We start from the raw sequence: 25,337 nt of genomic DNA on the forward strand, positions 1-25,337 counted from the left end.
TATCAACAACCAACATAAATAATTCTCGCAAAATGGAGCAAACACAAGACAAGCACATTGTCATATAGATCCCCATGGAAGACAAATTTCTGTTCACTACAAAACTGCTGAGTGACCAAACAGAAAAGACCATTCAAGTCCAACAGCACTCCTAGTTGCAATAGATACTGAGATCATACAGAAGTCTTAACACATTCCAACAAGCTCTCAAACGATGGCATTTGCTGCACTAGCAATCCTAGGCCAAAGATCAGCACACTCCTTACCAATGGGTCCAGTGATTGCAGAGCCTGCAAAGTAGCAATTGTTACGTTAAATGCCAGGTAGCATTAGCCAGATGATGATGCTGAAAAGAGATAGTTAATTCTTACCTTTCATCTCACCCTTAGGATTCACAATAACTCCAGCATTATCTGAAAATATAAAGATAGCATCACAAATTAATCACTGGAATAAAGGCAGAGACTAGACAGTTCAAACTAGTCAAAATATAGAAAGTAAAACTAGGCAACAATGAATGAAGAAATATATGTCTCATGGCCAGTCCCAAAGTTTCATAGCAGCGATGCCACTACCCAAGGCAATGGAATATGAGACCACTTTCAAATGGAGGAAGACCTCAAAGATGAAAACCCTTGAAGGTGAACCTCTACAAATAAAAACTTAATCTCTGACGTTTGCTATGGAATATGCAAACATGTAAGGTTTGCTCCAAAAAAAGCTGAAGAACCTCGGAGCCCTTCCGTCACTAATGGAAAATATTACAAAAGTAGCATAAAAACTTCTACAACTACATGGCACAAATAACAAATACCAGTGCAATGAAAGAACACATGACAAAATGTTTGTCTCATGGCCAGTCCCAATGTTTCATTGCGGCGACGCCGCTACCAAGGGCAATGGAATATGAGACCGCCTTCAAATGGAGAAATTCCAGAAGGAAAATCTCAACATCAAAAGGCTTACTTTATGACGTTAGCTTGGAAATATGCAAACATGTGTGGTTTGCTCCACAAGAAAGCTGAAGGACATGGACGCCCTTCCGTCAAACATTAAATTGTTGTCACTGTCAATGAAAATAATGAGACAGTCTCCAATGCATTCATCTGCTTTGGAAAACATTCAACAGCCCCAAAAAAAACAGAACAAGATTGCAACCATGGCTGCATCATAAACAATGGAGCAATAACAGTACCAAAATGGTTTGCAAGCAATTGAATAGCAGCAACGCCACTACCCAAGGCAATGGAATATGAGACCACTTTCAAATGGAGGAAGACCTCACAGATGAAAACCCTTGAAGGTGAACCTCTACAAATAAAAACTTAATCTCTGACGACTGCTATGGAATATGCAAACATGTAAGGTTTGCTCCAAAAAAAGCTAAGGAACATCGGAGAGGGAAAATATTACAAAAGTAGCATAAAAACTTCTACAACTACATGGCACAAATAACAAATACCAGTGCAATGAAAGAACACATGACAAAATGTTTGTCTCATGGCCAGTCCCAATGTTTCATTGCGGCGACGCAGCTACCAAGGGCAATGGAATATGAGACCACCTTCAAATGGAGAAATTCCAGAAGGAAAATCTCAACATCAAAAGGCTTAGTTTATGACGTTAGCTTGAGAATATGCAAACATGTGTGGTTTGCTCCACAAGAAAGCTGAAGGACATGGACGCCCTTCCGTCAAACTTTAAATTGTTGTCACTGTCTATGAAAATAATGAGACAGTCTCCAATGCATTCATCTGCTTTTGAAAACATTTAAGAGCCCCAAAATCAGGAAAAGATTGCAACCATGGCTGCATCATTAACAATGGAGCACTAACAGTACCAAAGTGGTTTGCAAGCAATTGAATAGGAGCATACAACGCATTGTGCTAAACACTAAGATAAGAATGTAGTATTGTACCCGATTAAACAAGTTATAAGTGTAAAGTATGCGCCTCATGGCCAGTCCCAAATTTTCACGGCAGCAACGCCGCTACACAAGGCAATGGAATATGAGGCTGCCCTCTGACGGATTATCTCCTCGAAAGAGTAGCCTTTCAATGGAAATCCTCAAACGTCCGAAGGCTTAATCTATGACGTTTGCTCTGGAATATGCAGGCACTATTGACTTCTGCTCCAGCAAAAAAGTTAAGAGAGCCTCACGGCGCTCCCGTCAAAAAGAAAGTAATCTCACATCTATAGCAGATATAGTATGACGAGGACTACAGAAAGTAAGTTAACGCTAGTCTAAATTCATCGACGACCTTGATCTAAGCAATTACGGACGAAGTAAGGTCGAGATGCTACCTTCGAAGTACATGTAGACACCGTCCTTGCGGCGCCACGGCTTGCGCTGGCGGACGATGACGGCGGGCATGACCTTCTTTCTGAGGTCGGGCTTCCCCTTCTTGACGGTGGCCATGACCATGTCGCCGACGCAAGCGGACGGGAGGCGGTTGAGGCGCCCCTTGATGCCCTTGACGGAGATGATGTAGAGGTTCTTGGCGCCCGTGTTGTCGGCGCAGTTCACCGTCGCCGCCACTGGCAGACCCAGCGACATGCGGAACTTGTTCCCCGCCGTGCCTCCCCTCCCTGGATCACATCACGAAACAACGCAAGCACTAGATTAGAACGCGATGCAAAACAAGATTGACAATCGACGGGGAAAAGAGGAAATCGAGCCGAGTTGGGAGGAGGAAGACGGGGACGCTTTACCTCGCTTCGACATGGCGGCGGCTGGTGTTGGACCCGATCGCTAGGGTTTCCCTGGCTCGCTGCTTATATAGATCCGCCGGCCTAGGGTTTTCCATGCCCTTAAAGACGATACTGCCCTTGGCGCCGTTAGGGCACTGGTGTAGAATGCGAGGGTCACGAGGTCTTTACGCGCGAGGGGTTTTGACGGCGGCGGCGTGGGTTTCTAACGGGCCAAGCTGGAACAAGAGGAAAAACTATGCAGCCCATACGATTAAGGCCCATATTTAGTGAGAGCTCAGCCTCCTCTAGTCCTCTGTCCTCTCAAGCAAGGAAGTTTTTGTTTTGACACGCTCTCAAGTTGTTATAAATTGAGTCAAAAGATTCTTAAAAGTATACTAAGCTCAATATACGAGTTTGTAACTGTCCAGTCCAAAGCTTACATTTCCCGGACACGGGTTTGTAACTGTCCAATCCGAAGCTTACATTTCCGGACCTCTTGCACATGAAAGGTACCTCACATGTGCCCGTCGCTTCTTTTGCACAACCTGTCACAAGTCACAGTCAGGTTACCAATATACTCCCTCTGCTCCAAACTACTCTTTATTTTAGTTTTTCTAGATACATGGCAAAAGTTATGCATCTAGAAAAAATAAAATGAATAGTGATTTGGGACGGAGAGGGTACATATCATCCGGCCTTGATCCGGTTTGGCACTCCTAATTTCATGAAGAGATAAATCCAGAATGTTGTCCCGGAGCAAATTTGACCTCCTTATGGAGACTTAGTTGCTAATTAAAAAAAATCCCAACGTTCAACTACTCTATCCATGCGTTGTGGTTGACGGCGCGTCCGGTGCAAAGGGTCCCAGGTGGGTAACCAATAGACTTAGTGTGAAACATGAGGAGCGGGTAGCTGCATCTAACTTGACATTATTTGTTGTTACAAAGTTTTTTCCTAAGTACTGCAGTAGTAAGTTAGAGGCGTCATCTTCATGGGTAATTGTGATTGTGACTGTGGTGATGTGTTTACACAGGTTAAGTGGATTTAAACATTGCAGCGTAGGAAGTTGGAGAATTTAAAACGACACTCCATGACACGTAGCGTACCTAGCATAAGGTTTGTCTCCCCAGGACCATGCCTTCTTGAATCTTGACCATCCAGCACAAGTTACATCAGTTTTAGGTTTATCTGCATAATAAATTTTGTTGCTTGGGTTTGCTCCGGATCCACACCAAGTCTAACATTATGATCACTTATATGCCTTTACAAAAAATTGATATTCTAAGTTTCTAACATGTCAAATCCTGTATTACCTTTCTCCATAGATGTAAAAGGACATACTTTAATTTGGTAGGGGAAAGTATTTCAAAATAGAATTCGACCTTTGGATTCCATTACAATAAATTATTGGTTCCTCAAAATTAACATTATCTTATTTAAATGTGAAAATATAGATGCAACTTTTGCATACCCTAAACATGCATAAAACTGACTAGTTATCTCTTCTCTACATCTCTACAACTAAAAAAACCAAAATCGAGATTAAAACGTCGTACGTTGTGGTTACTCCGCTCCATCGTCCCGTGCTCCAGGGCATTCGAGCCGTCCGTGAGCGTGAGACGTGGCGAGGGAAGCCCAAGCACCCTACGATTGAAGGAGAGGACCCCCGCGCCCACGGACGTCCCTCGGAAGGAGCTGACGATCCTAGGCCCTTGGATTGTTCCTGGCCTTCTCCGCAATTCTTTTCCCGAATGCCGCCTCCCCACGCTTCGATTCCCTCTGCCGCCACCGCCCGACGCCGTCCCCAATCGCCACCGGCTCGCTCACACCTTTCTGTGGTCCATCGACGCCCCGCAGTCGTGTTCCATGGACGCCCCTCCGCCATGTTCCATGGATGCCCTGCCGCCGTGGTCCATCGTTGCCCCGCTGTCGTCCTCCATCGACGCCCTGTCGCTTTCCTCAGTCTCCGGCTCCTTCGGTCTCCAGCCTAGGGCTCTAAGGTGCGGTCGTTTTTCTCTGTTGCCGTCTCTGCTGATCATGTGGTGGAACCCTTATGATGCCTAGATTGAGATCCTCTACGCCTCCTCTTTCCGTTTTTGCGTTTTTCATAAAAATCTGTCACTCGTAGTTCAACCTAGATTTTCCGGTGAAGCTCCATCCATGCACAGCAAGTACGGCGCTGTCGTGGTCGTCGCGTTGGTCTGAATTGAAGGAAGAAGATGAGGCTTCCGCCTTTAGATCAAAAATCGATGGCTTAGATTAAATGGGTATCATACCCTTTCGTGTGGGTGCATGAGTGCATCATAGACCTAGACCATAGCACCCCCTTGGTCCACAGAGTCCACGGACCGAGACACCGAGTCCATCAATCATGTGGGTACGCACGGTTCCACTCCGCTTTCCAATCGCCAGTAGAAACAGATCGGCTTGGTGGATCCCATTGGATCTTGTTGCCCTACCCTGACCCTACGCGCGCCGCCGCCGTCCTCCAGCGCCCTCCATGCATGAGGACAGGAGGCCGCCTCAGGGCGTGAGGCTCGGTAGCGCCTTCAAGGGGGGCCGCCATCTTCAACTTGCCTCAGTCGGTGGATCCGTCCACCATGCCAGCACGGTAGCACCGCACAATCCTCACCCAGCGGAGGAAGAGGGCCACGCGAAGGTGGCAACCACGCACAAAGGCGGCGGCGGCGGCGGCGTGCGAGCAGTGAGGTGGGTGTCCTCCATCTCCAAACTCCTCTCACGTTTCTCTCTGGCTAGCACCGCGCTGGGTGGGTTCCAGTGGGGGCTACGCAAATTTGGTGATGCCCTAGCTGTCGAATGGTTGAGCCCTTCCATCCCATCCTCGGGTGCACATGGCCCACCTCCGCTGGCGAGCCGGACCGGCGCCTCTCCTTCAACCTATGTCTGACGCCCGACCAAGTAAGCATCGACCTGACTTAGATTAGCAAATTCCTTTGGTTTGTCTATGTATATGGATGGTATAAGGATTGTTGATGTTATTTTGGATGGATTCGTCCCAACTTAGATTAGACTACAATCAATCAGCGGCACAGGACTTCAATTGTGTTGGGTTGCATGGTGGAAGGCTTCCTGTTTTTTTATGATCTCTGATGCTCAAGCTTGTGTTAACTTGGTATAAGAAATTGTGATTAAAAATATTGTGATTGCCATTTGTTTGAATAATATTTGATCCTGTCATTGGCTTATTGCAAAGACGTAGCTTCTCCGTTCCAGGCAAGCAAGCACCAATTACTCTCAGTGTTTTTCCAACAATTTTGTCTCCTTGTGAGGATTACATAATGAATTGATGATTTGACGTCAATGTTCCTGTAGTTTCAGCTCCAAGTATAATTGTGCACATAATTTATGAAGACCTCACATATATATCTGGTAATTTCATTAGGTGGCACTACTCTCTTTGATGTCAAGTCTGAATGCAGTATCAATACAATAGGCTCTGAACCTCTGAATAAAAACCACAGTTACAATCATAAAATTGGACCATTTGAGGCTGCTGTAATTTCCTTATTTTATCTAATGCGCCCTGATATGATGATGACTGCCAGCTTTGTTCTTTAGCAGGCTGCACATAAGTATGCCACCAAAACTGCAATGTTTTTGCTTGCTACCATGCATGATTGTGTCCGATGTAAATTTATATATGAAGTTCCTTTTAGGAAGTATATAGTAAAAAACATCTGAACCCATTTATTAGTTATGTGAAAAATAGAAATGGAAACACGGCTGGTTTTATGCTGGAAATTTTGAACATTTTATAAATAAAAATAAAATGATATATCATTAATTTTGAGAGAAAGCAGATGTAGCAAAAGGTGGGAAAGAGGTAGCTTACTTATTGTTATGGAGAATTGGAGATGGTGATGTAACTGCTCTTTTTCCGGGGTCTAATGCATTTTTTCTTTGGATATTGTTTTTAAATTGTCAACCTGAAAGTAACCCGTGAATCTTACACTCAATTTTCTGGATATGTCTTTATGTTTTTCCATCTAAGAGCTATGCAAACTTTCAGATACTGAAGTTAAAAATTTTAAGCCACTTGTGGCTTCAACACTTGTCAGATCTGTCTTTTGGACGGTCATTTACTTCTCATGTTGCACATTATACGGATAACGAGTTGGATTGGTTGCGTGTTGCTGTGATGAGTTCTGTCCGCTTGAATTAATAATGCAAAACTGTTATTGTTTTATTGATGCTCTATGTATTCCATATAAATATTTTACAGCCCGTAGCAATACACAGGTACAAACCTGTTTGATGTATAAATCCTAAGTTCTTATTACTAGATTTTTGAAAAAACGTCCTTGCCGTACTTCTGAGTTAAAATAGAGATTATATTGGACTTAAAATTACTACCATTAGCAGTTTGAATGATAACCATTAACATTCATGCCGTACTTCTGAGTTAAGACAGAGATTATATTGATACTCTTCTATTGTAAATGAAATATCTCAAAATATACTTTGGTTGTTTTTTCGTATTATTATTATCTTGTTGTATGTTCCGCATATTGCAATATAAATATTTTATAGCTCGAAGCAACGCATGGGCAGGATCCTAGTTGATGACAATCTGTAAAGTTTGAGTTTTCCAAATCAAACTGCAACTTACATTGTGAGAAGAGGGTCGATTCTGACCTATCACGAATATTGTACGTCCTAGCAACTTGAGTTGTTTTCGTTCCCGGATTGAGTTTGGGACCCTGTTACCCGTTCTTAAGATAGACTTTTTTTTTGCAACTGCTTAATTATTCTAATTACCGTTTGGATTGATCAAAGTAGCTATCAAGGAAGCGGCGTGCTAGCTTAACCCCTTCAGTAAGCTTGTCTCTAGGTCCCGGTGAATTGGTGATCTCCATCTCTTTCGAGACCGGGCGAAAGGTATTGGTTAGATCGAGTATGCCAAACCACCGTGATCTAGCATTCTCAAGTTTATCGCTAACCTGCTCAACACAAGTTATATCATTATTGTCTGAAGTAAAGAGAAATGCACATAAATTTGAGCTAAGTTAACCGAACTGGCTTGGAGTTTTTCAACATGCCGCATCGAGCCGTGTGCGTCCTGACCACGCCGTTCATTCCTGGCACTTGAAGAGGTTCTCTCGTTAGAGCGTGAGGGCGTCTGCATGCTCTCTTGCTTGAAAATGTCTGAGAGTTTATTATGCATCACTGCAAAATCAATTCGAACTCGATTTGGTATTAGCAGATATACCAGATTGCCTTTTCATTAGTGGTGTAGAAACCGAACACGAATTATACAAAAAAAAAAGATAGAGAAAAGAATAGGAACTAGCATCCATGACACGTTGGGCTTGGAATTGTTCTCTAGTTGGGCCTTGCACGGGAAACGAGCCCACATATGCCGCTGCAGCTCTTCCGACTAGATAGAAGTCATAGAACCAGCAGCCGCGCGGTGCGCCTTGTGGCTTGTGCGTTTAGTCCCACATTGCCTGGCCTGACGAAGTGACGAGAGGAGGCGGGAGGCGACCCAGGGCACCTTCGCAAAGCGTACCTTTGTCGGCCTTTTGGCGAAGATCAAGAGCAGTATATGTTCTTATCAGTTTAATATTTCATATTTTCTTTTTTGAAACTATCACTGTCGCGCAGCCGTTGCACTGCTGGCCGGGCCTGCCGCACCCCAACCAAACCTACTTCACATGTTTCGGCCTGGTCGGGAGGCGGCACAAACTTGTTTTTGAATTTGTTATCTCAAGGGTTCTAGCGATGGCACAGAACAGAAGGATCTCGTTATCGCAAACCTCAACAAAAGGAATATTTCGACACAATTACATGTAGAAATCATCTTGGTTCCCATGATTTTTCTAGCTAGCTATCTTCAAAGGTAGCTAGCTATCTTCACCTTTGAGCTTCCTGACTTTGTCCAAGAAAGCTTGCCGGCCGGGGAAGGGGTTGGCGCCCTGGCCGCCTTTCCCTGCCGCCCTCTTCTCGTCGAGCACCTCACCGGCGCGGCTGCCCCGACCCAGCCCCAAAATTTCCTTCTTGGCCGTCCGAATCTGAGCCTTCCTCGGCGACGACCCCGGAACGCCGGTGTCCTGCACGCCGGCATTCACCCCGAGCATCCCCATCTTGGCCGTCCTCACCTGGTCCTCCCTCCTCATCCGCATCCGCTCCCTCCTCTCGTCCCGCTTCCCCCTGGCGCCGTCCGGGTCAGCGCCGACGTCGAACAGGGAACCGTTCTTGGCGCTGCCGGTGGAGCTGTTGCTGTTGCTTCTGCTGGTGCTTTGCTTCCGGGCGCCCTTTCTCGGGATGCGGCCGCCGTAGGAGGTGCCGATGAGGCGGAGGTCGAGGCGGCCCCATCCCTCCTCGTCGGAGAGGTCCCACCCGAAGCGCTCGGCCATCTCCTGGAGCGGCCCGTCGCCGTCGTCGTAGGCGTAGTCGTAGTCGGCGTCGCCGCGGAGGAAGCGGTGGGCGTGCTCCCACTCGACGCGGTCGAAGTAGATGGGGTCGTCGAGCACGTCGCGCGCGAGGCTCGCCCAGGCCGCGGTGTCCCCGTAGTCGAGCTCCGCCACGACCCAGCGCAGGTACGACGGCGGCAGCGTGCCCAGCATCTGGCCCTTGTACTTGCCGAACTCGATCACGCGGTCCCTCGCCGGGCGCGAGGACGGCGCGGGCGGCGGCGTGGTCGGGGCCGCTCTGACCGGCCGGAGGAGCCTGGCGCGGCACGGGCGGCGGTGGCGGCGGGAGGTGAGGGGAGGGAGGAGGACTAGGCGAGGCACCGTTCCGGCTGCGGGTGTCGGCGGCGCCGGGGAGGGAAGGCAGGTTCCTGCAGCGGTGAAGACGAGCATTGTGCGCGGCGGCGGCGGGCGAGCGAGGATTTTCTGGTGGGGAATGGCCGCCGCATTTGCGTTCGCGGCGGGTGAAATTATCCGCTCGTCGTCACAGCCACAGGCTGTGAATTACCAAGAAAGCTGGGCTGTACAGCCCATATTGGCCATAAGGAAAGTCTCCTCACCAATAATAAGCCAGTATAACAGCCCAGTAGTAAAAGGCCCATCAAGAACCCGTGAGACGACGGATAAGCGGCCCAAGCTGAATGTCTGATGACGAAAGGAGGAAGAACCGAACACGCAGGAGTTGGGGTCGCCGCCGAGGTGCCCATTTCAAAGATCGCTGGGGCTCAGGTTCATTTGATCAGCGGCCGGGAAACAAGGGGAGGTCAGAGGTCAGTTGGAAGCTCGCGGTTCTTGGACTTGTTGAAGGCAGCCTGTCGGTGGAATGGGGTTGCCCAAAACATGTTGAAGACAAAAATAAAAAAGGATGATGCACCAGCCGGGAATCGAACCCGGGTCTGTACCGTGGCAGGGTACTATTCTACCACTAGACCACTGGTGCTGCTGTGCGTGGACTTTCATCACTAAATTTGTAATGGTTTGAATGATCATGACCATGGAGCTCTTCACGGCCCAGCCATCGTGTTGGTCGTGGTCGCACATAGCTTAGCTGCGCGCCTGCGCCTGCTGTCTTCCTCCGCACTTCCGCAAGCTCACAGCTGCAGCAGCTCCAGTGACGCAACTAATAGGCGGCTTCCCTTGTCGCCTCCTGCTTCTGCAGGCAGGCTGCAGCTATCAGCTACTCAGCTCCACGAAAAAAGCAGGGAGTGCGTGTAGGCAACCAAACAAGGGAAATAAAGAAGGGACTTGGAGTCTCGTACATGTCCTGATCAGGTTCGGCACCCCTTCCAGTCCGGTCGTGTGAACGCGGCCGATGCCTCGAAAAGGTCACTGCCATGTAGGATAGGGATTCGTTTCGCTCTATTTGCATCAATCCATCCATCGATCAGTCCATGCATCTAGCTGCGGGTATACCGGCAGCCGGGCCATCATCAATTCATCATATGGTGGTTGATGCACGCCAGAAAATCAAACGAAAAGGACCAAAATCAAACGAAAAGGACCACGACCAACAATACATAAAAGCCGCAGCCTTGATGCATGTGGCCACGGAATGTCACCTCGCTTGTAAGCTTGTTCTGCTTTCGGGTACTAGGTGCTAAACTTTAGCACGTGTCACATCGGATATTCGGATGCTAATTAGAAGGACTAAACATGAGCTAATTATAAAACTAATTGCCGAACCCATAGGCTAATTCACGAGAAAAGACTAATTAATCCATCATTAGCAAATGGTTACTGTATCACCATATTATCAAATCATGGACTAATTAGGCTTAATAGATTTGTCTCGCGAATTAGACTTCATTTGTGCAATTAGTTTTGTAATTAGCCTATGTTTAATATTCCTAATTAGTATCAAACATCCGATGTGACGGGTGCTAAACTTTAGCACGTGGGAGATAAACACCCCCATGATGAATTAGCACATGCTCGTGATAATTGTTAATAGAAATAGCATTGTAGTAAGACCCTTAGAATTATTGGCCCAAAGTTAATTTAGCTACCAATCGCCAAATGTGCAGTAAAACAATCATGAAAGAGCAACTCCGACAATAGCCCCTACTTGAAGCCCCTACTTTCTTAAATAGGGTTGTCCTAACTTCTAGTGCCGTTGATTTTGCTCTCAACTCCAGCTATAGTCCCTAGATATCAGCGCCAAGGAGCACGACAATGTTGGAAATGATCCCACTCACACACGGCTCTCACGCACAGCACACAAACACTCAGCTCTACAGAGAAGATGATGCACCCGGCAACACACGGCCGCACCTGAAGAAAGGACACGAACTCTAGGAAGAAGAACTAGCACACATAAAGAATCTATTCGGTGCTGCACACCAGCACCTGCACTTGCACTTGTTTCACTTTTTCGCTTAGGACACTCAAAGCAATACACATTCGGCCCTTGTTTACTTCCCAAGTTGGGAGGTGCCAAATTGGCATTTTGCCATAAATGCGACACTGTAGCGTTTCGTTTGTATTTGTGAATTATTGTCCAAATATTGACTAATTAGGCTCAAAAGATTCGTCTCGCAAAGTACAACAAAACTGTGCAATTAGTTTTTGATTTCGTCTACATTTAGTACTCCATGCATGTACCGTAAGTTTGATGTGATGGGGAATCTTCTTTTTGCATAGTGTCAAAGTTGGAAGTTTGGAGGGAAGTAAACAAGGGCTCGATGACTCAAATACCCGAACGGCACAGGCTCACACAGCTCGCCAATCCGGAATTCACTCCACTGACAGCCGTGCATGCAACGCTAACTCCGCACGTTCCTGCATGCCCGTGCTGACCACTTCATCAAAATAACTAACTCAAGTAGCACACGTACGAGTACTCGACGGACTCCACGCTCGGCCGCACGACTCGGCCAAATACGCACACAAAGCCTGCCTGCTGACTCATGTACACGATAGCTAACTTGGACACAACGCTGCACTGAACACAAACGAACATGTACAACAAGATTAAGTCTAACGGACAAGGGCAGCGCGCGGGTGGAAAACGGACCAATCGACCGAGTAGGGGCCTCCCTACTCGCCCGCAGGACAAGGGACTGGTCTCTGGAGTAGGGACCCGAGTAGGAACCTTAACCATATCTTGCTCGTGAAGTATCGTAAGGCATCTAATTAGTATCTAGTCTAGTGTACTAGTACGTATAAGACTAGAAATTAGAATATTCCAGGCTTCCGGCTTTGTTGGCTCGATCCCCGCGGTTCTCCGCGAGCAACTTTGCGACGCCGAGGAGCTTAGCCAGTGGCGACGACGACGACCGCCGGCGAGAGCCACGAGCTAGCCAGGCACAACGAGTCGTGCAGACGGCGACGGCGCCGCGCGTGCGCCGACGTGTTCCTCGCGGGGATCCTCGCTGAGATTCGCGTGGTTTTCCGCGGCGTGGGTGGGCTGGCGATCGATCTCCCTCGTGCACCCGGCGGTCCCTGCCACGTACAGGCCGAAAGCAAGCGCCGGCGCCCTTTCCTCTCCGGCTCTCCGCGCCGGACAAGCAGACCCGACGCCGCCGTTTCTCTCGCTCTCGACCGCGAAAGATCCGATGGATACAGCCGCACTTCACTTAGCTCCGATCCGGCTAAAGATGGCTTCGATCCGATCGAAGTGTGGCACATCACCCACCAATGTAACATACGCAGTGTCAATTGTATCCTCCCCTCTCTTTTGTTTTCTCTTACCTAAAATACAGAACACATACACACTAGTGCCAGCACTATGTCTCTACATTGTCTTGTAGGTAGCTATCATATGCTGCCGTAGTGCTTCAGTTTTAACACGAGGGCGGAGACTTCGATACCCTAGATTTCGGCGTGTTGTCGCAGCGATCGCAAGTGTCGTAGACGCTGACGCACGCGTGACGTAATAGGCTTGGACGCTGGCCAACTCCAACCACAGCAGTACTGAATACTGATGAGCACACTGGTTGTTCTCTCTTCATATTCCACCAGCCACCACCATTCACCAGTAGCCTTGGACACACTTCCCTTACTGGTCCTAACCACACCACACCTGCACCAGCTAGCTGCAGGCCGTGCCGCCGTGCGGGTGTCCCCGGAGGACTTGTCTAGAAGGCGGCTATACACCACACCAGTAAGCGCGGCGACCGTGGTGGGGACGGACTGGGCACAAGAGCGACGTCCATAAGGCAGTGATGGTGGCCGCCTAACGGGGCGTCTATAAATGCGCCGGTCCCCGGGAGCAGCAGCTGCCACGAGCTGAGAAGAGCTTAAGGCCGGAGACGAGCGAGTGACACTGGGGGAGAAGACACAAGAGTCACCGTCACCGACCGTGTCCCCGCCGAGCAGTTAACGTTACCACCACGGCACCACCCGATAGATGGTTGCCGAGAAGGCTCCTTCCGGGGCTGCTGGGAGCCTGGCCATGGAGAGCGGCGGCGACCTGCGGGCGGAGGAGTACGCGCAGGACGGGTCCGTGGACCTGCGCGGCAACCCCGTGCTCCGCTCCGAGCGCGGCGGCTGGACGGCTTGCTTCTTCATCGTCGGTGCGTGTGTTAGTTTGTCTCTCCTAGTTGTTTTCCGATGTGCGAGGAGCTAGAGGCTGAATTTGTGAGGACGATATATAAACATGCAGTGTACGAGCTGTTCGAGCGGATGGCGTACTACGGCATCGCGTCGAACCTGATCATCTACCTGACGGACCATCTCCACCAGGGCACCGTGGAGGCCTCCAACAACGTCACCAACTGGTCCGGCACCGTCTTCCTCACGCCGCTGCTCGGAGCCTACATCGCCGACGCATACCTCGGCAGGTACTGGACCTTCGTCGCCGGCTCCGCCATATACTTCGTGGTACGTTCTTAACCTCTGCTCCCGCTGCTGCTCCTTATTAAACGTGGAGAGAGAAGCATTACCATGTGTTTTGGAACACGGTTTTGACTGAACGGAAGAACACAATAGCCCAACCATGGTCACAGCTCGCGTGTCTGGTCATGGAGCTATGCTTCTTTTTTTCAAAATTGGAGTGTCTATAGCTCACCTAAGTGAAACAGAGTCCCTTCTCATACGAATTTTTAAGTTATTGGATCTAAAATCGGCAGCTCAGATCCCTCCTTTCTCTCTCCCTTATCTCCCCCCCTCTTCTTCCTCCCCCCACCCTCTTCTTCTTCCTCCCCCACCCCTCCACCGCCTGCCACCCAGGCCCTTCCCGCCGCCGCCTCCCACCGCTGCTGTCACCATTGACGCCCCCGCCCCGACACCGCCCAACCACCATCCTCCGCCGCTCGGCCAGCAACGCCCCCGCCGCCGCGCCTCTCTGCCTCCACCGGGCCAGCCTGCCGCCGCTGGCCCTCCCTCTAAGGCCGGCGGTGAGCAGCCCCACCTAGCAACCCCTGAACCCTTAACCTCGCCAGAATCTCGCCGGAGTTAGAGAAGAAAGAGGGATGGGGGTGAAGAAAAATTTAGGTGAGGAGGAGCTCTATTTCACTCGGAGATTTAGCTGTCCCTTAAAAAAGAGAAAAAAAGAAAAGGGGCCACAAAATAACAGGGACTTAAAGACAAACTTTATAGGAGCTTCTGTCATATGATTGCAAAACAAGCAGTAGATATTCCTTTTCTTTTTCACTTTAAATCTTCAAAAATGGAAGTAGCAAGAGTTTAATTCAACAAAAAGAAAAGGAAAAAGCGCCACAAGAGAAGGGACGTGCAATCAGTGGATTAATGGTATCATCATATCATCATCAGTGATACCATCGCCATCCCGCAACGCTGACCTGTACTGCCTTACAGTGATAATAACCAAACAGAGCTATCCACAGAAGCATCGACAATGATATCCCTTTGCATTGTTTCCTCATCCAACAGCTACTGGGATAGGAATGTAGCGCCGTAGATATTGACTGGTAGTATGCCGTATGCCATACAGATTCAGGTCGGACAAACCTTTATCTTGTCCCGGGTTCAGAATTTCAGATCAGTTGAGCGCCTCGAACCGTCGGACGTATGGTCGTCAGGTCCCAAAGTGGACTCTCAAGTCAAGCAGATCTATCCGTGGATCTTTTTCGACTCTTGCATGATTGCGTGGACCCACCTCGTGTGTAAGTGTAAATATCATCTGTAGCCTCTGACTGGTGAATGGTGATTAGCATACCATTTCGTGATAGGTTCAGTGATTTACAGAGCACAGTGTAAGTGTAACCCTACTTCAATTCGCTAGTAAAATTATCTTTGATTTACTGCGATTAGATTTGCACTGTTCATGAAAAAGGGTTTGAGACAGTATGCAGAGTACTTAGGACATTTCAACGGATGTTGTGTCCTGCTCACAGCTACAGTGATCCAGCGAAACAGCAGATGGGCCTTGCTTTTCGTTAATTGCTTGGACGTTGGACTAGACCAGTGTCAGTATGTATGGTGCAGCAACCATCATGCAGTACACTCCTGTGTGTTCTCTTTTTTTCTGAAGAAGATCATGAGTGTGAAATGTTAAGCTGACTTCTTTAAAAAAAAAAGAAATGTTAAGCTGTTCTTGTCTCCACAGTCAATGCGCACGAGCGAGCGTGGCCCTTTCTTGTCACGTCAGCATCTGCTTTCTGTATTATTAGATCGTCAGTCATTTGGAATTTTTGTAGTCTGTACCGAGATCTGCCAAGAGCCCAAGATGCATGAGTACGCAAGGGCACCATCAGAAAAGGAGTTATCTTGTAGTGCACTGACTAGGGAGGTTCAGAAATAGCTATCAACTTAAGTCCAACATAGATTCCTTGGAGTTGAATCATTGCGTACCAATGAACTCATGATAAGGATCGCCTTCCCTAAAATCTTGCTAGGACCGTTTGGCTCTAATAGTTTTTTTGGAGTCCTTTTATATTATTCTCTCCCTATGTATAATTTTGTGACACCTCTAAAGTATTTATGACACGGAACAGTTTTCAATAAAATCTAGTGGGAGCTGTCTAGCCTTTTTTTGGACTACTTAGGCATAATTTCCTGGTACATCTATTAAAAGAATTAACATAATTTCCTGGTACCTCTAATAAAAGAATTAATATAAATTCTTATTTTTTTAGCTCTATTTTGTATGGCCTTATTCAGCCCGTTTGGCACGACTTCTCCTGAGCTCCACCTACTTTAGCACTACAGCAACATTGCATCAAGGAGATAGTTCAGGAATGGATAAATTATGAGTCGATGAAGCAACTTTTTTTTCACCAGCTCCAGCTTCTTCTATTACTGTAGCAAGAAGTCGGTTTTGGACAAGCCTCCCAAACGGGACCTAAAATCATCCTAGAATTATAATTTCCCTTGTGCTATAGAAAACTACAAGGCAACACGAACTCATTTTCTTTTAAACTTTTTTTACCTGAAATCATCACATACTGGTAGTGTCACTACTCACTAATGCAACGAACGAGTAATAACTAAGTGACGGGACAATGTAATGCAGGGAATGGTGTTGCTGGTGCTGTCGGTCTCCCTGCCGGCGCTGAAACCGCCGCCGTGCCACGGCAGCGTGTGCCCGAAGGTCTCAGCCCTGCAGCTCGGCGTCTACTTCGGCGGGCTGTACATCGTGGCCTTGGGCAACGGCGGCACCAAGCCCAACATCTCCACCATCGGCGCCGACCAGTTCGACGAGTTCGACCCGCGGGAGAAGATGCACAAGCTCTCCTTCTTCAATTGGTGGATGTTCACCATCTTCCTGGGCATCCTCTTCTCCTCCACCGTCCTCGTCTACCTCCAGGACAACGTGAGCTGGTCCGTCGGGTACGGCATCCCCACGCTGGGTCTCATGGTCTCCATCGCCATATTCCTCGCCGGCACCAAGCTGTACCGCCACAGGTTGCCGCAGGGCAGTCCGTTCACGAGCATGGGCAAAGTGGTCGCCGCCACGCTCTGCAAGTGGAACGTCCCCGTCCCGGCCGACGCCAAGGAGCTGCACGAGCTGGACGTCGAGGAGTACACCAGGAAGCGCAAGTTCCGGATGGACTCCACCAACACCATGAGGTTCCTGAACAAGGCCGCCGTGAAGGTGAAGGATGACGTCGGCAACGGCGGCTCGCCGGCGAAGTGGAGCCTGTGCACGGTGACCCAGGTGGAGGAGACGAAGCAGATCATGAAGCTGGTGCCGCTCCTGGTGACCATGTTCGTGCCGTGCACGCTGATCGCGCAGACCAACACCCTGTTCGTGAAGCAGGGCGCGACGATGAACCGGCACATGGGCCGCCGGCGCTTCCAGATCCCGCCGGCGAGCCTCGGCGCGTTCGTGACGCTGACCATGCTCGTCGCCGTCGTCGTCTACGACCTGGTCTTCGTCAAGGCCGTGCGTCGGTACACCAAGAACCCGCGTGGGATCACCATCCTTAAGCGGATGGGCATCGGCATGTTCCTTCAGGTGGTGACGATGGCGATCGCGTCGGCGATCGAGAGCCAGAGGCTGGCGTACGCGCGGCGCCACGGTCTGGACATCACCGGCGGCGAGCTCCGGCTCACCATCTTCGCGCTCCTGCCGCAGTTCGTGCTGATGGGCCTTGCCGACGCGTTCCTGGTAGTGGGCAAGATCGAGTTCTTCTACGACCAGGCGCCGCAGAGCATGAAGAGCCTGGGCACGGCCATGTCCCTGACGGCGTATGGCATCGGCAACATTCTCAGCAGCTTCCTGCTGTCCACGGTGACGCGCATCACGCGCGACCGAGGGAACGCCTGGGTCACCAACAACCTCAACGCCTCCAACCTCGACTACTACTACGCGTTCCTCGCCGTGCTCGGCGGCATCAACTTCTTCGCCTTCCTCGCGCTAAGCGCCATGTACAGGTACAAGGCCGAATCCACCGAGACGATCGACATTGCCATGGGCCTGGAGGCCGAGAAAGCCAAGCTCCAGGCGGAGCCATTGGGTTGACGAGAGAGGAAGCCAAGCTCCAGCCATGGTGCGACTCGCGTGATCATGTATCGAGCTGCAGAGCATACAACTTTGCGGCTCCACTATTATGCTGTTATTAAAAAAATGCACAGGATTCCAACAGGTAATTTTCGTATGATCGCATGAAAAATGGGGATAAAGAACAACAAAAGAGTTGCCTGCAAAAAATATCTGGCAACAAAGTGGAGGTACGCAAACAGAGAGTCATGGCCATGGGAGGGTAATGTTGTACGCATACAGAGAGTCACGGCTCAGATCCTCTCCGACGCTAACCTGATGGCCGCGACCGTGCAGGCAGAGGCGCAATCAGCGTTAGCTGATAGCCGAACGGCTCGCCGGGTTGTTCTCGTTCCATGGATCAGCAAAACTATAATGTCTTTGTGTGGAACGCTCGCGGGTTGAATGAGTGATGTCGCCGCGACAACCTCCGCAAGGTCGTGAATCACTGTAATGCTTCCATTGTAAACTATATGTAATCTCACATTTCTTAATCAATGAAATGCTCGGAACTCGGTTCGTGAGCTTTGCTTACTTGTTGACGATCAGGGCTGGCGGCAGCATTCTGATTTCTTACCGTGGTCCAGAATCCTCTTGTACACTGCAGACGGGCCTGGACTCGGTCGTCATGTTGATCACCTGGACCATCTGGAAGGAGAGGAATGCTAGGACTTTCGACAGCCGACCTAGCATTAACGAGAGTCAACTGGTGAACATCAGCGTCAAGAAAGGTCAACTATGGGTTCAGTCCGGAGCTAAGTATATGGCTGTTTGGGATGGCCGGCAGAAAGGACAATAGGTCTACTAGGTGGTCCGGTCTAACTGACTAGAATCTGTTCTTGGGTTGTAATAGTTAGCCATATAGGTATCAAGTGCGCTTAAAACTGTGTGCGTGTGCCCAGCTAGTCTGCGTTATAACTTGATACTATGTATTCTGAAAAAAAGAAAAAAGCAATGTTGTACTTACAAGCAAAAGCGAGGTGTGCATATTTGGTTCGCTCCTCCCAAGCATCATTACCAATTTTAGTGGGAAAACAGAGTAGTCTCACGAAGGTTTATCCATGCCATTGCCATGACACTTTTCAGAATATGATCCGTAGCTTTCTTGACATCTGGATAGGTTGATTTGTGACGTGACGGTGTGGTCACACACTCAAACATCGATCCCTTATCGATCAATGTGGCGCACAAAATCCGTGATGGGAATGGGATCCTCCAAAAGTCCAAAGTCTCCTGCAATTGTTATCTACAGCGAAGGGGCACGAGTGGCACTCTGACTGCCAAGCAAGTAGTTTCTGCAGTCGACGGCACTGCACATCTCAAGTGAAGTGGCCAGGTCACTAGTCAAAATGAGTAGGCCCCGCACCACTGCGCCAGCATTGTTAAGCAAATGTGTAATTGCCAGTGAAGACAATTACAGGCTTTGCAAGTAGCTCGAGTCGTCGTCTTCAGGGACTTTTGGTGAGCCTGAGAGGCAACTGTGTGTGGGAATCCCAGGAGGAGTACATCGACAAGGGCCATGGATGCTACCGGCACAAGCACAAAAGTCTTGTGCGTCCACGTTCTGGATCGGGCTCGTCCCCGCACCCAAGTGCGTGCACCATGGCTCCCTCAAATATCAACCATTCGAGTTGCGAATATGCCTCGAGAAATTCGACAGATTTTTAGGGTAAAGAAAGTCAAGTGGTATTTTTTTTCTCACAAAGACGGAAGAGAGTCGGGTATCTTTGTATTAATAAGAAGGCGGCGCCATATAGGATTTTACAACTTTCACTATCACCACTCTCGTAAAAACCTATAGGATTTCCACAAATAGTGCTTCTACGGCGGAATCATATCGGTCTGAAACTCTGAAGCCGGGCTCGCGAGGGAAAAAGATGAGAACGCAGAACACAGTAAAAGATGCGTGCAAGAAAATCTCTCTTGAAAAGATGGGATTTTTATTTTTTTAAAAAAATAGAAGTAAGTTCACAATCATCTAGGGAAGAAGAGCATGTACCTCATCAGCATGGCCCACAAACCAGTGACAGTGATTCCCGATCCTCCAAAGTCTTCTGCAGTTGTCCACTTGTCCCCAATCAATGAATCGTCAATGGATAGGTACCACCGTACCAGGCTCTAGCAGTCTGCGGAGACTTTTGGCGAGCAGACGTGCGTTTTGGGTGGATGGACTGAAGAAAGTACTGACAAGTATACATCGACAAGATCGTCGATGTTGCCGTCACAAGGAGAAGAACCTCTACCTTGCCATTTGGCGAAGCCAGCTGTTTGGCTCTTTGCCACCAGCCAAACCTCCCGTTCATCCATCAAGATTCCGTGTTAGTACTTGTTTGCAGTAGAAATCGACTCCATGACAGTAAAGCTAGCATTGATATCCCTGTTGCGATCAATGGATGAAAACTACTACTCCTGAGAGAGCTGAGATGCAAGACAACAAGCAAGAAGCAACGATCCATGAACCAAGGGAACAGTCCATACGAAATCCCAGGCGCGTGTGATGACTACAACTGAATCGAGTTACCATTGCTGAGGTGGTAGACAGAAGACCTCGTTGTCAGTATCCCTGAAGAGATTACATGCATGACAAAGCGAAGGACGTCGTGATCACCTCATTTTCAGTACGCTTAGCCCCCCAGAAGAGATAGCGGAACGCCGCCGGAACGTGCTAATCGAACGTGATTAGTATCGGTTTCCTGCTGGTCCTTCTTTGACCTGAACATTCATGGGTTCATTCATGCCATCGTCAGTCGACAGTGTTTTGGTCTTTCTAGACTGAGAAGCTTGTGGGGGCTGTGGGCCTTGTTCAATGCATTCGTCAGTCTCCCATAGGGAGTCGGGGGCATTCATTCGCAGTGTTGAATGGTATGCTGGATGAGCACCACATCTCTGACCACTGAGGAATTCTGCTTCTTTGATTAACTTTTGATGCGTCATTACTTCAGCGAGCAATTAGTGCAAATGGTAGAGGATATTAGCATGCACGAAAGCAATTGGCCATGTACATCGTATGTGTCAACAACTCAGTGAAAAGGGATAAGAATCACTTGTCTTTACATCCTGTTCCTTTTCTTTTTCTTGGGAGGAATCAGTGAATCACCTGTCGTGTGATCGTGTCTGGTCCGGTGACTAGGACAAAACTCTGTCCAAGCTAGAACCCAACTTTTGAGCCCATTAGCCCAAAACAGAGGAAACAGATGGGCTAGGCTGCACCATGCAGTCGTTGGACCGTGTGCTTACCGTTCTTGGACGGCCGGCCTTTTAGACGGACCCATATAAGCTGCCGACTTTTTGCTGGGCTGTCCTGCCGATAAAGCCCATACGAGTCCGTCCCAAGAATAACCGGCGGACTCCAAAGATCCGTGAACCCAGCTGTCATGCTCACCTGGAACGGCGGCGCGGCGAGCGGCCACGGCCATATGCCAGCCGCCCGCGGGATCGGGAGCACGGCCACCCCCTCCCCCGCGCGCGGTCTCCGCGCTTCCCCCTTTCTGGCGTGCCCCCGCCTCTCCCTGGGGCCGAGAGAGCCAGCAGCCGCTGCTGCTCGATCGGCGGGGAAGAGGACATGGGGCGCCTCCAGCACCAGCACCGTTCGCGGTCCGCCTCCTCCTTCGCACGCTCCTCGGAGACCACCGCCACCGAGCTCGACGCGCGCAGCCTCGGCTCCATCGCCGCCGCCGCCGCGGAACCCGTCGACTGCCCCTTCGGAGGCGTCGATGGCCTCTCCCGCGCCGAGCTCCGGGAGGCCGCGTACGAGGTGTTCTTCATGTCGTGCCGCGCGGCCGGCGGGAGGGGAGGAGGGCTAAACTATTACCCGGCGGGTGGCGACGGCGGAGGGGACGGGTCGCCGACGATCGGGGCCGGGCCGAGAGGCGGCACGGGGATGAACGTCGTCAGCAGCAGGGTCAAGCGGGCGCTGGGGCTCAAGGCGCGGCGGGCGTCGCAGCCCACCACCGTGCGGAGCAGCATGAGCGCGTCGTCCGCGCCGGGGTCCCCCGGCCGGATGCGCGCGATGCGAGACCAGGCGCCGGGGTCGCCCGGCCGTATGCGCTCGATGCGAGACCACGCGCCGGGGTCGCCGGGGAAGGCGAGGCGGCCGATGACCTCGGCCGAGATCATGCGGCAGCAGATGCGGGTCACGGATCAGAGCGACGCCCGCCTGCGCAAGACGCTCATGCGTACCCTCGTCGGCCAGGTCCGTCCATCCACACTGACGCGTGATTCGGGTGGCCCCCATTGATTGGATGGACGCTTAGAGTTGATGACGGGTTAAGGTTGCAGGTGGGGAAGAAGGCGGAGACGATCATCCTGCCGCTCGAGCTTCTCCGGCAGCTGAAGCTCACCGACTTCGCCGACAGTGACGAGCACCACCAGTGGCAGCGCCGGCAGCTCAAGCTCCTGGAGGCGGGGCTAATCCTCCACCCGTCCCTCCCCCTCGACCGCCTCAACGCCCCCGTGCTCCGGTTCCGGGAGATCATGCAGGCCGCCGACGCCCGCGCCATCGACACCGGCAAGGCCTCGGACACCATGCGCGCCCTCTGCGACGCCGTGCTCGCCCTCGCCTGGCGCTCGGCTCCCGGCACCGGGCACCCCGGCGAGGCCTGCCACTGGGCCGATGGCTACCCTCTCAACGTGCTCCTCTACGTGTCGCTGCTCCAGGCCATCTTTGACCTCAAGGACGCGACCGTCGTGCTCGACGAGGTGGATGAACTCCTCGAGCTCATGAAGCGGACCTGGACGACGCTAGGAATGGATAAGATGCTGCATAACGTATGCTTCGCTTGGATCTTCTTCCAGCAGTACGTGGCCACGGGGCAGATCGAGCCGGACCTCGCCGGCGCCGCGCTCATAATGCTCACGGACGTGGCAACCGACGCCAAGCAGGAGAACCGTGACCCGGTGTATGCCCTGGTGCTCTCCAGCGTTCTCGGGGCCATACATGACTGGTCGGAGAAACGGCTGCTAGAATACCATGAGAGGTACGGGAAGGGCATGGCTGGCACTGGCGTTGGCGCCATGGAAAATGCCCTGTCGCTGGCACTTTCCACGAGCAAGATCATCGCAGAGAGCGTGCCGGGCATGGGCGTCGCTTTCGCGGAGTCCGAGCACGAAGGCGGCGGCGTAGGGAGCTTCGCCGGCGACCGTGTCGATTACTACGTGAGGTGCTCCATGAGAAGTGCCTTCACCAAGGTTAGCGGCGTACGTGGCCTGGCCACATTTTCAGTTTCAATCATGTGCCTAAATGTTGAGGATTGCTCTGATTTGATGAAACCGCAGGTACTAGAGAACGAACTTGGGCAAGGAAACAGCATGATCATCAACCGCGACGACGAGCCCAGCGAGATCCTGGTACGGCTCGCCAAGGACACCGAACAGCTCGCGCGGTCCGAGCACGATAGCTTTAGCCCCGTGCTGAAGCGGTGGCACCCGTTCCCAGGCGCGGCCGCCGTGGTCACGCTCCACAGCTGCTATGGCGTCGTGCTCAAGCAGTACCTGGCCAAGGCCACCTGCCTGACCAACGAGCTCGTGCACGTGCTGCACGCGGCGGGCAGGCTCGAGAAGGCCCTGGTGCAGATGGTGGTGGAGGATGTGGCGGACAGCGACGACGGCGGCAAGTCGGTGGTGAGGGAGGTGGTCCCCTACGACGTCGAGTCCCTTGTTCTGCGCTTCCTCAAAACTTGGATCGAGGAGAGGCTCAGGATTGCCAAGGAGTGCCTCCTAAGAGCCAAAGATACCGAGGTCTGCCCAATTTCACCGTGTCAATCAAACATGCTCCCATTGATCGTCCAATGTTTTAAGTCTGACACCGAAGCTGCCATTGTAGAGCTGGATACCGAAGTCCAAAGGCGAGCAATATGCGCGATCGGCGGTGGAGCTGATGAAGCTGGCCAAGGCGACCGTCGACGAGTTCTTTGGTATCCCAGTGACAGCGAGGGACGGCATGGTTCAAGACCTCGCTGACGGCCTGGGGGCGATCTTTCAAGAGTACATCTCCTTCCTCTCGTCTTGCGGTACGTTGACGATCACGAGCATTGTATCACACGTGTCTGCTGCTTCTGCAGATGCTGCTACCATTTCAGATGCTTTTCCCACGGTAATATTGACATCTCAGTCCTTGTGTTTCAGGCAATATGCAGAGCTACCTCCCGTCGTTGCCGCCGCTGACGAGGTGCAACCAGGACTCGAGGATCATCAGGCTCTGGAGGAGGGCAGCGTCGCCGTGCCGAACCACCGTGACGAGCCCGCGCGGCGGCGTGTACCACGGCCAGAGCGCGTCCTTCTCCGGCGGCAACAACCCGCGCCCGTCCACGAGCCGCGGCACGCAGCGCCTCTACATCCGGCTCAACACCCTCCACTACCTGCTCAGCCACATCCACGCGCTCGACAAGTCGCTGTCCTTCTTCTCTCACGGCAGGTGCAGCTCGCCGACGTCCTCCGCCGCCGGCCGCCACCTCGCGCAGTCCAACCACTTCGACCATCCCCGCGCCGCGGCCCAGTCGGCGATCATTCGTGTCGCCGAGGTCGCCGCGTACCGCCTCATCTTCTTGGACTCGCACCACTCCTTCTACGGCGGCCTCTACGTCGGCGCCGTCGCGGACGCCCGCATCCGCCCCGCGCTCCGCACGCTCAAGCAGAACCTGTCGTTCCTCGTCTCCGTCCTCGTCGACCGCGCGCAGCCGGTGGCCGTTCGGGAGGTGATGAAGGCCTCGTTCCAGGCGTTCTTGATGGTCCTGCTCGCCGGCGGCAGCGAGAGGAGCTTCACGACGGAGGAGCACGCCATTATCGAGGAGGACTTCCGGAGCCTGAAGCGAGCCTTCTGCACGCGTGGCGAGGGCCTGGTGGCCGAGGAGGTGGTCGAGGCCGAGGCCCAAGCAGCAGAAGGCGTCGTCGCGCTCATGGGCCAGCCGACGGAGCAGCTCGTGGAGGAGTTCGGCATCGCGGCGTGCGAGACCACCGGGGCGGTCTCCCCCAGGCAGCCGCTACCAATGCCGCCGACGACCATGTGGTGGAGCCGCACGGACCCAAACACCATCCTGCGCGTGCTGTGCCACCGCGATGACGAGGTCGCCAGCCACTTCCTGAAGCGCACGTTCCAGCTTCCCAAGAGGCGGTAACCGCTGACTAGGCTCGCTGGATCTTTTTGTTCTCGCGGCCAGAGTATGTGCGTGAGTGTGTTTCAGACTTTATTTTGCATATACATCGTGTTTGTGTATTACAAGTACTTGAAAACAAATACGTTTAAAATCATTGGCAGTTTGTAGTTTTCATTGCAGGAATGAAGGTCGAGGGAAGGGATTTAGTCTGAATTTTGGAGTATCCCGGGTAGAAAAATA

The 25,337-nt window shown here is 51.3% G+C and overlaps 4 protein-coding genes, 1 non-coding gene and 1 pseudogene across 5 annotated transcripts; 3 read left to right on the forward strand and 3 right to left on the reverse strand.

The window, feature by feature from the left end:
• Window positions 1-33: 33 nt before the first annotated feature.
• LOC117840293 (large ribosomal subunit protein uL14x/uL14z/uL14y) lies at window positions 34-2,852 on the reverse strand. The gene is made up of 4 exons (XM_034720782.2): window positions 2,713-2,852; window positions 2,305-2,589; window positions 372-413; window positions 34-290 (listed from the first exon to the last, which is right to left on the reverse strand). Exons 1-4 carry the CDS (start codon window positions 2,723-2,725, stop codon window positions 208-210), a joined length of 423 nt encoding a protein of 140 aa, XP_034576673.1. The 5' UTR covers window positions 2,726-2,852; the 3' UTR covers window positions 34-207.
• A 5,365-nt stretch (window positions 2,853-8,217) lies between these two features.
• On the forward strand, window positions 8,218-8,350 carry LOC117841191 (U2 spliceosomal RNA; annotated as a pseudogene).
• Window positions 8,351-8,434: 84 nt separating this feature from the next.
• LOC117836489 (uncharacterized) lies at window positions 8,435-9,602 on the reverse strand. Its single transcript, XM_034715927.2, has one exon. The coding sequence runs from the start codon at window positions 9,513-9,515 to the stop codon at window positions 8,556-8,558; it is 960 nt and encodes a 319-aa protein (XP_034571818.1). The 5' UTR covers window positions 9,516-9,602; the 3' UTR covers window positions 8,435-8,555.
• A 389-nt stretch (window positions 9,603-9,991) lies between these two features.
• Window positions 9,992-10,062, reverse strand: TRNAG-GCC (transfer RNA glycine (anticodon GCC)). Its single transcript has one exon. It is a non-coding gene; the product is annotated as a tRNA-Gly (tRNA).
• Window positions 10,063-13,190: 3,128 nt separating this feature from the next.
• LOC117838519 (protein NRT1/ PTR FAMILY 5.2) lies at window positions 13,191-18,116 on the forward strand. The gene is made up of 3 exons (XM_034718572.2): window positions 13,191-13,636; window positions 13,726-13,943; window positions 16,537-18,116. Exons 1-3 carry the CDS (start codon window positions 13,471-13,473, stop codon window positions 17,986-17,988), a joined length of 1,836 nt encoding a protein of 611 aa, XP_034574463.1. The 5' UTR covers window positions 13,191-13,470; the 3' UTR covers window positions 17,989-18,116.
• A 561-nt stretch (window positions 18,117-18,677) lies between these two features.
• Window positions 18,678-25,251, forward strand: LOC117838690 (protein unc-13 homolog). Its single transcript, XM_034718815.2, has 5 exons — window positions 18,678-22,198; window positions 22,285-23,193; window positions 23,281-23,742; window positions 23,828-24,014; window positions 24,130-25,251. The coding sequence occupies exons 1-5, from the start codon at window positions 21,569-21,571 to the stop codon at window positions 25,116-25,118; spliced, it is 3,177 nt and encodes a 1,058-aa protein (XP_034574706.1). The 5' UTR covers window positions 18,678-21,568; the 3' UTR covers window positions 25,119-25,251.
• Window positions 25,252-25,337: the final 86 nt, after the last annotated feature.

Source organism: Setaria viridis, chromosome 9 (genome assembly GCF_005286985.2).
Source record: "Setaria viridis chromosome 9, Setaria_viridis_v4.0, whole genome shotgun sequence".
Lineage (NCBI taxonomy): Eukaryota > Viridiplantae > Streptophyta > Magnoliopsida > Poales > Poaceae > Setaria > Setaria viridis.

What these genes read in the sequence shown, in the direction of transcription:
- LOC117838690 (XM_034718815.2), top strand. Translation starts at nt 21,569, where the DNA reads ATGGGGCGCCTCCAGCACCAGCACCGTTCGCGGTCCGCCTCCTCCTTC. An exon ending in TAAGAGCCAAAGATACCGAG is followed by an intron (nt 23,743 to 23,827) that starts GTCTGCCCAATT and finishes CTGCCATTGTAG; the next exon opens with AGCTGGATACCGAAGTCCAA. An exon ending in CTCCTTCCTCTCGTCTTGCG is followed by an intron (nt 24,015 to 24,129) that starts GTACGTTGACGA and finishes CTTGTGTTTCAG; the next exon opens with GCAATATGCAGAGCTACCTC.
- LOC117838519 (XM_034718572.2), top strand. Translation starts at nt 13,471, where the DNA reads ATGGTTGCCGAGAAGGCTCCTTCCGGGGCTGCTGGGAGCCTGGCCATG. An exon ending in GGCTTGCTTCTTCATCGTCG is followed by an intron (nt 13,637 to 13,725) that starts GTGCGTGTGTTA and finishes ATAAACATGCAG; the next exon opens with TGTACGAGCTGTTCGAGCGG. An exon ending in GCTCCGCCATATACTTCGTG is followed by an intron (nt 13,944 to 16,536) that starts GTACGTTCTTAA and finishes AATGTAATGCAG; the next exon opens with GGAATGGTGTTGCTGGTGCT.
- LOC117840293 (XM_034720782.2), bottom strand. An exon ending in TGTCTACATGTACTTCGAAG is followed by an intron (nt 414 to 2,304) that starts GTAGCATCTCGA and finishes TTATATTTTCAG; the next exon opens with ATAATGCTGGAGTTATTGTG. An exon ending in TCCTAAGGGTGAGATGAAAG is followed by an intron (nt 291 to 371) that starts GTAAGAATTAAC and finishes GCTACTTTGCAG; the next exon opens with GCTCTGCAATCACTGGACCC.
- LOC117836489 (XM_034715927.2), bottom strand. Translation starts at nt 9,515, where the DNA reads ATGCTCGTCTTCACCGCTGCAGGAACCTGCCTTCCCTCCCCGGCGCCG.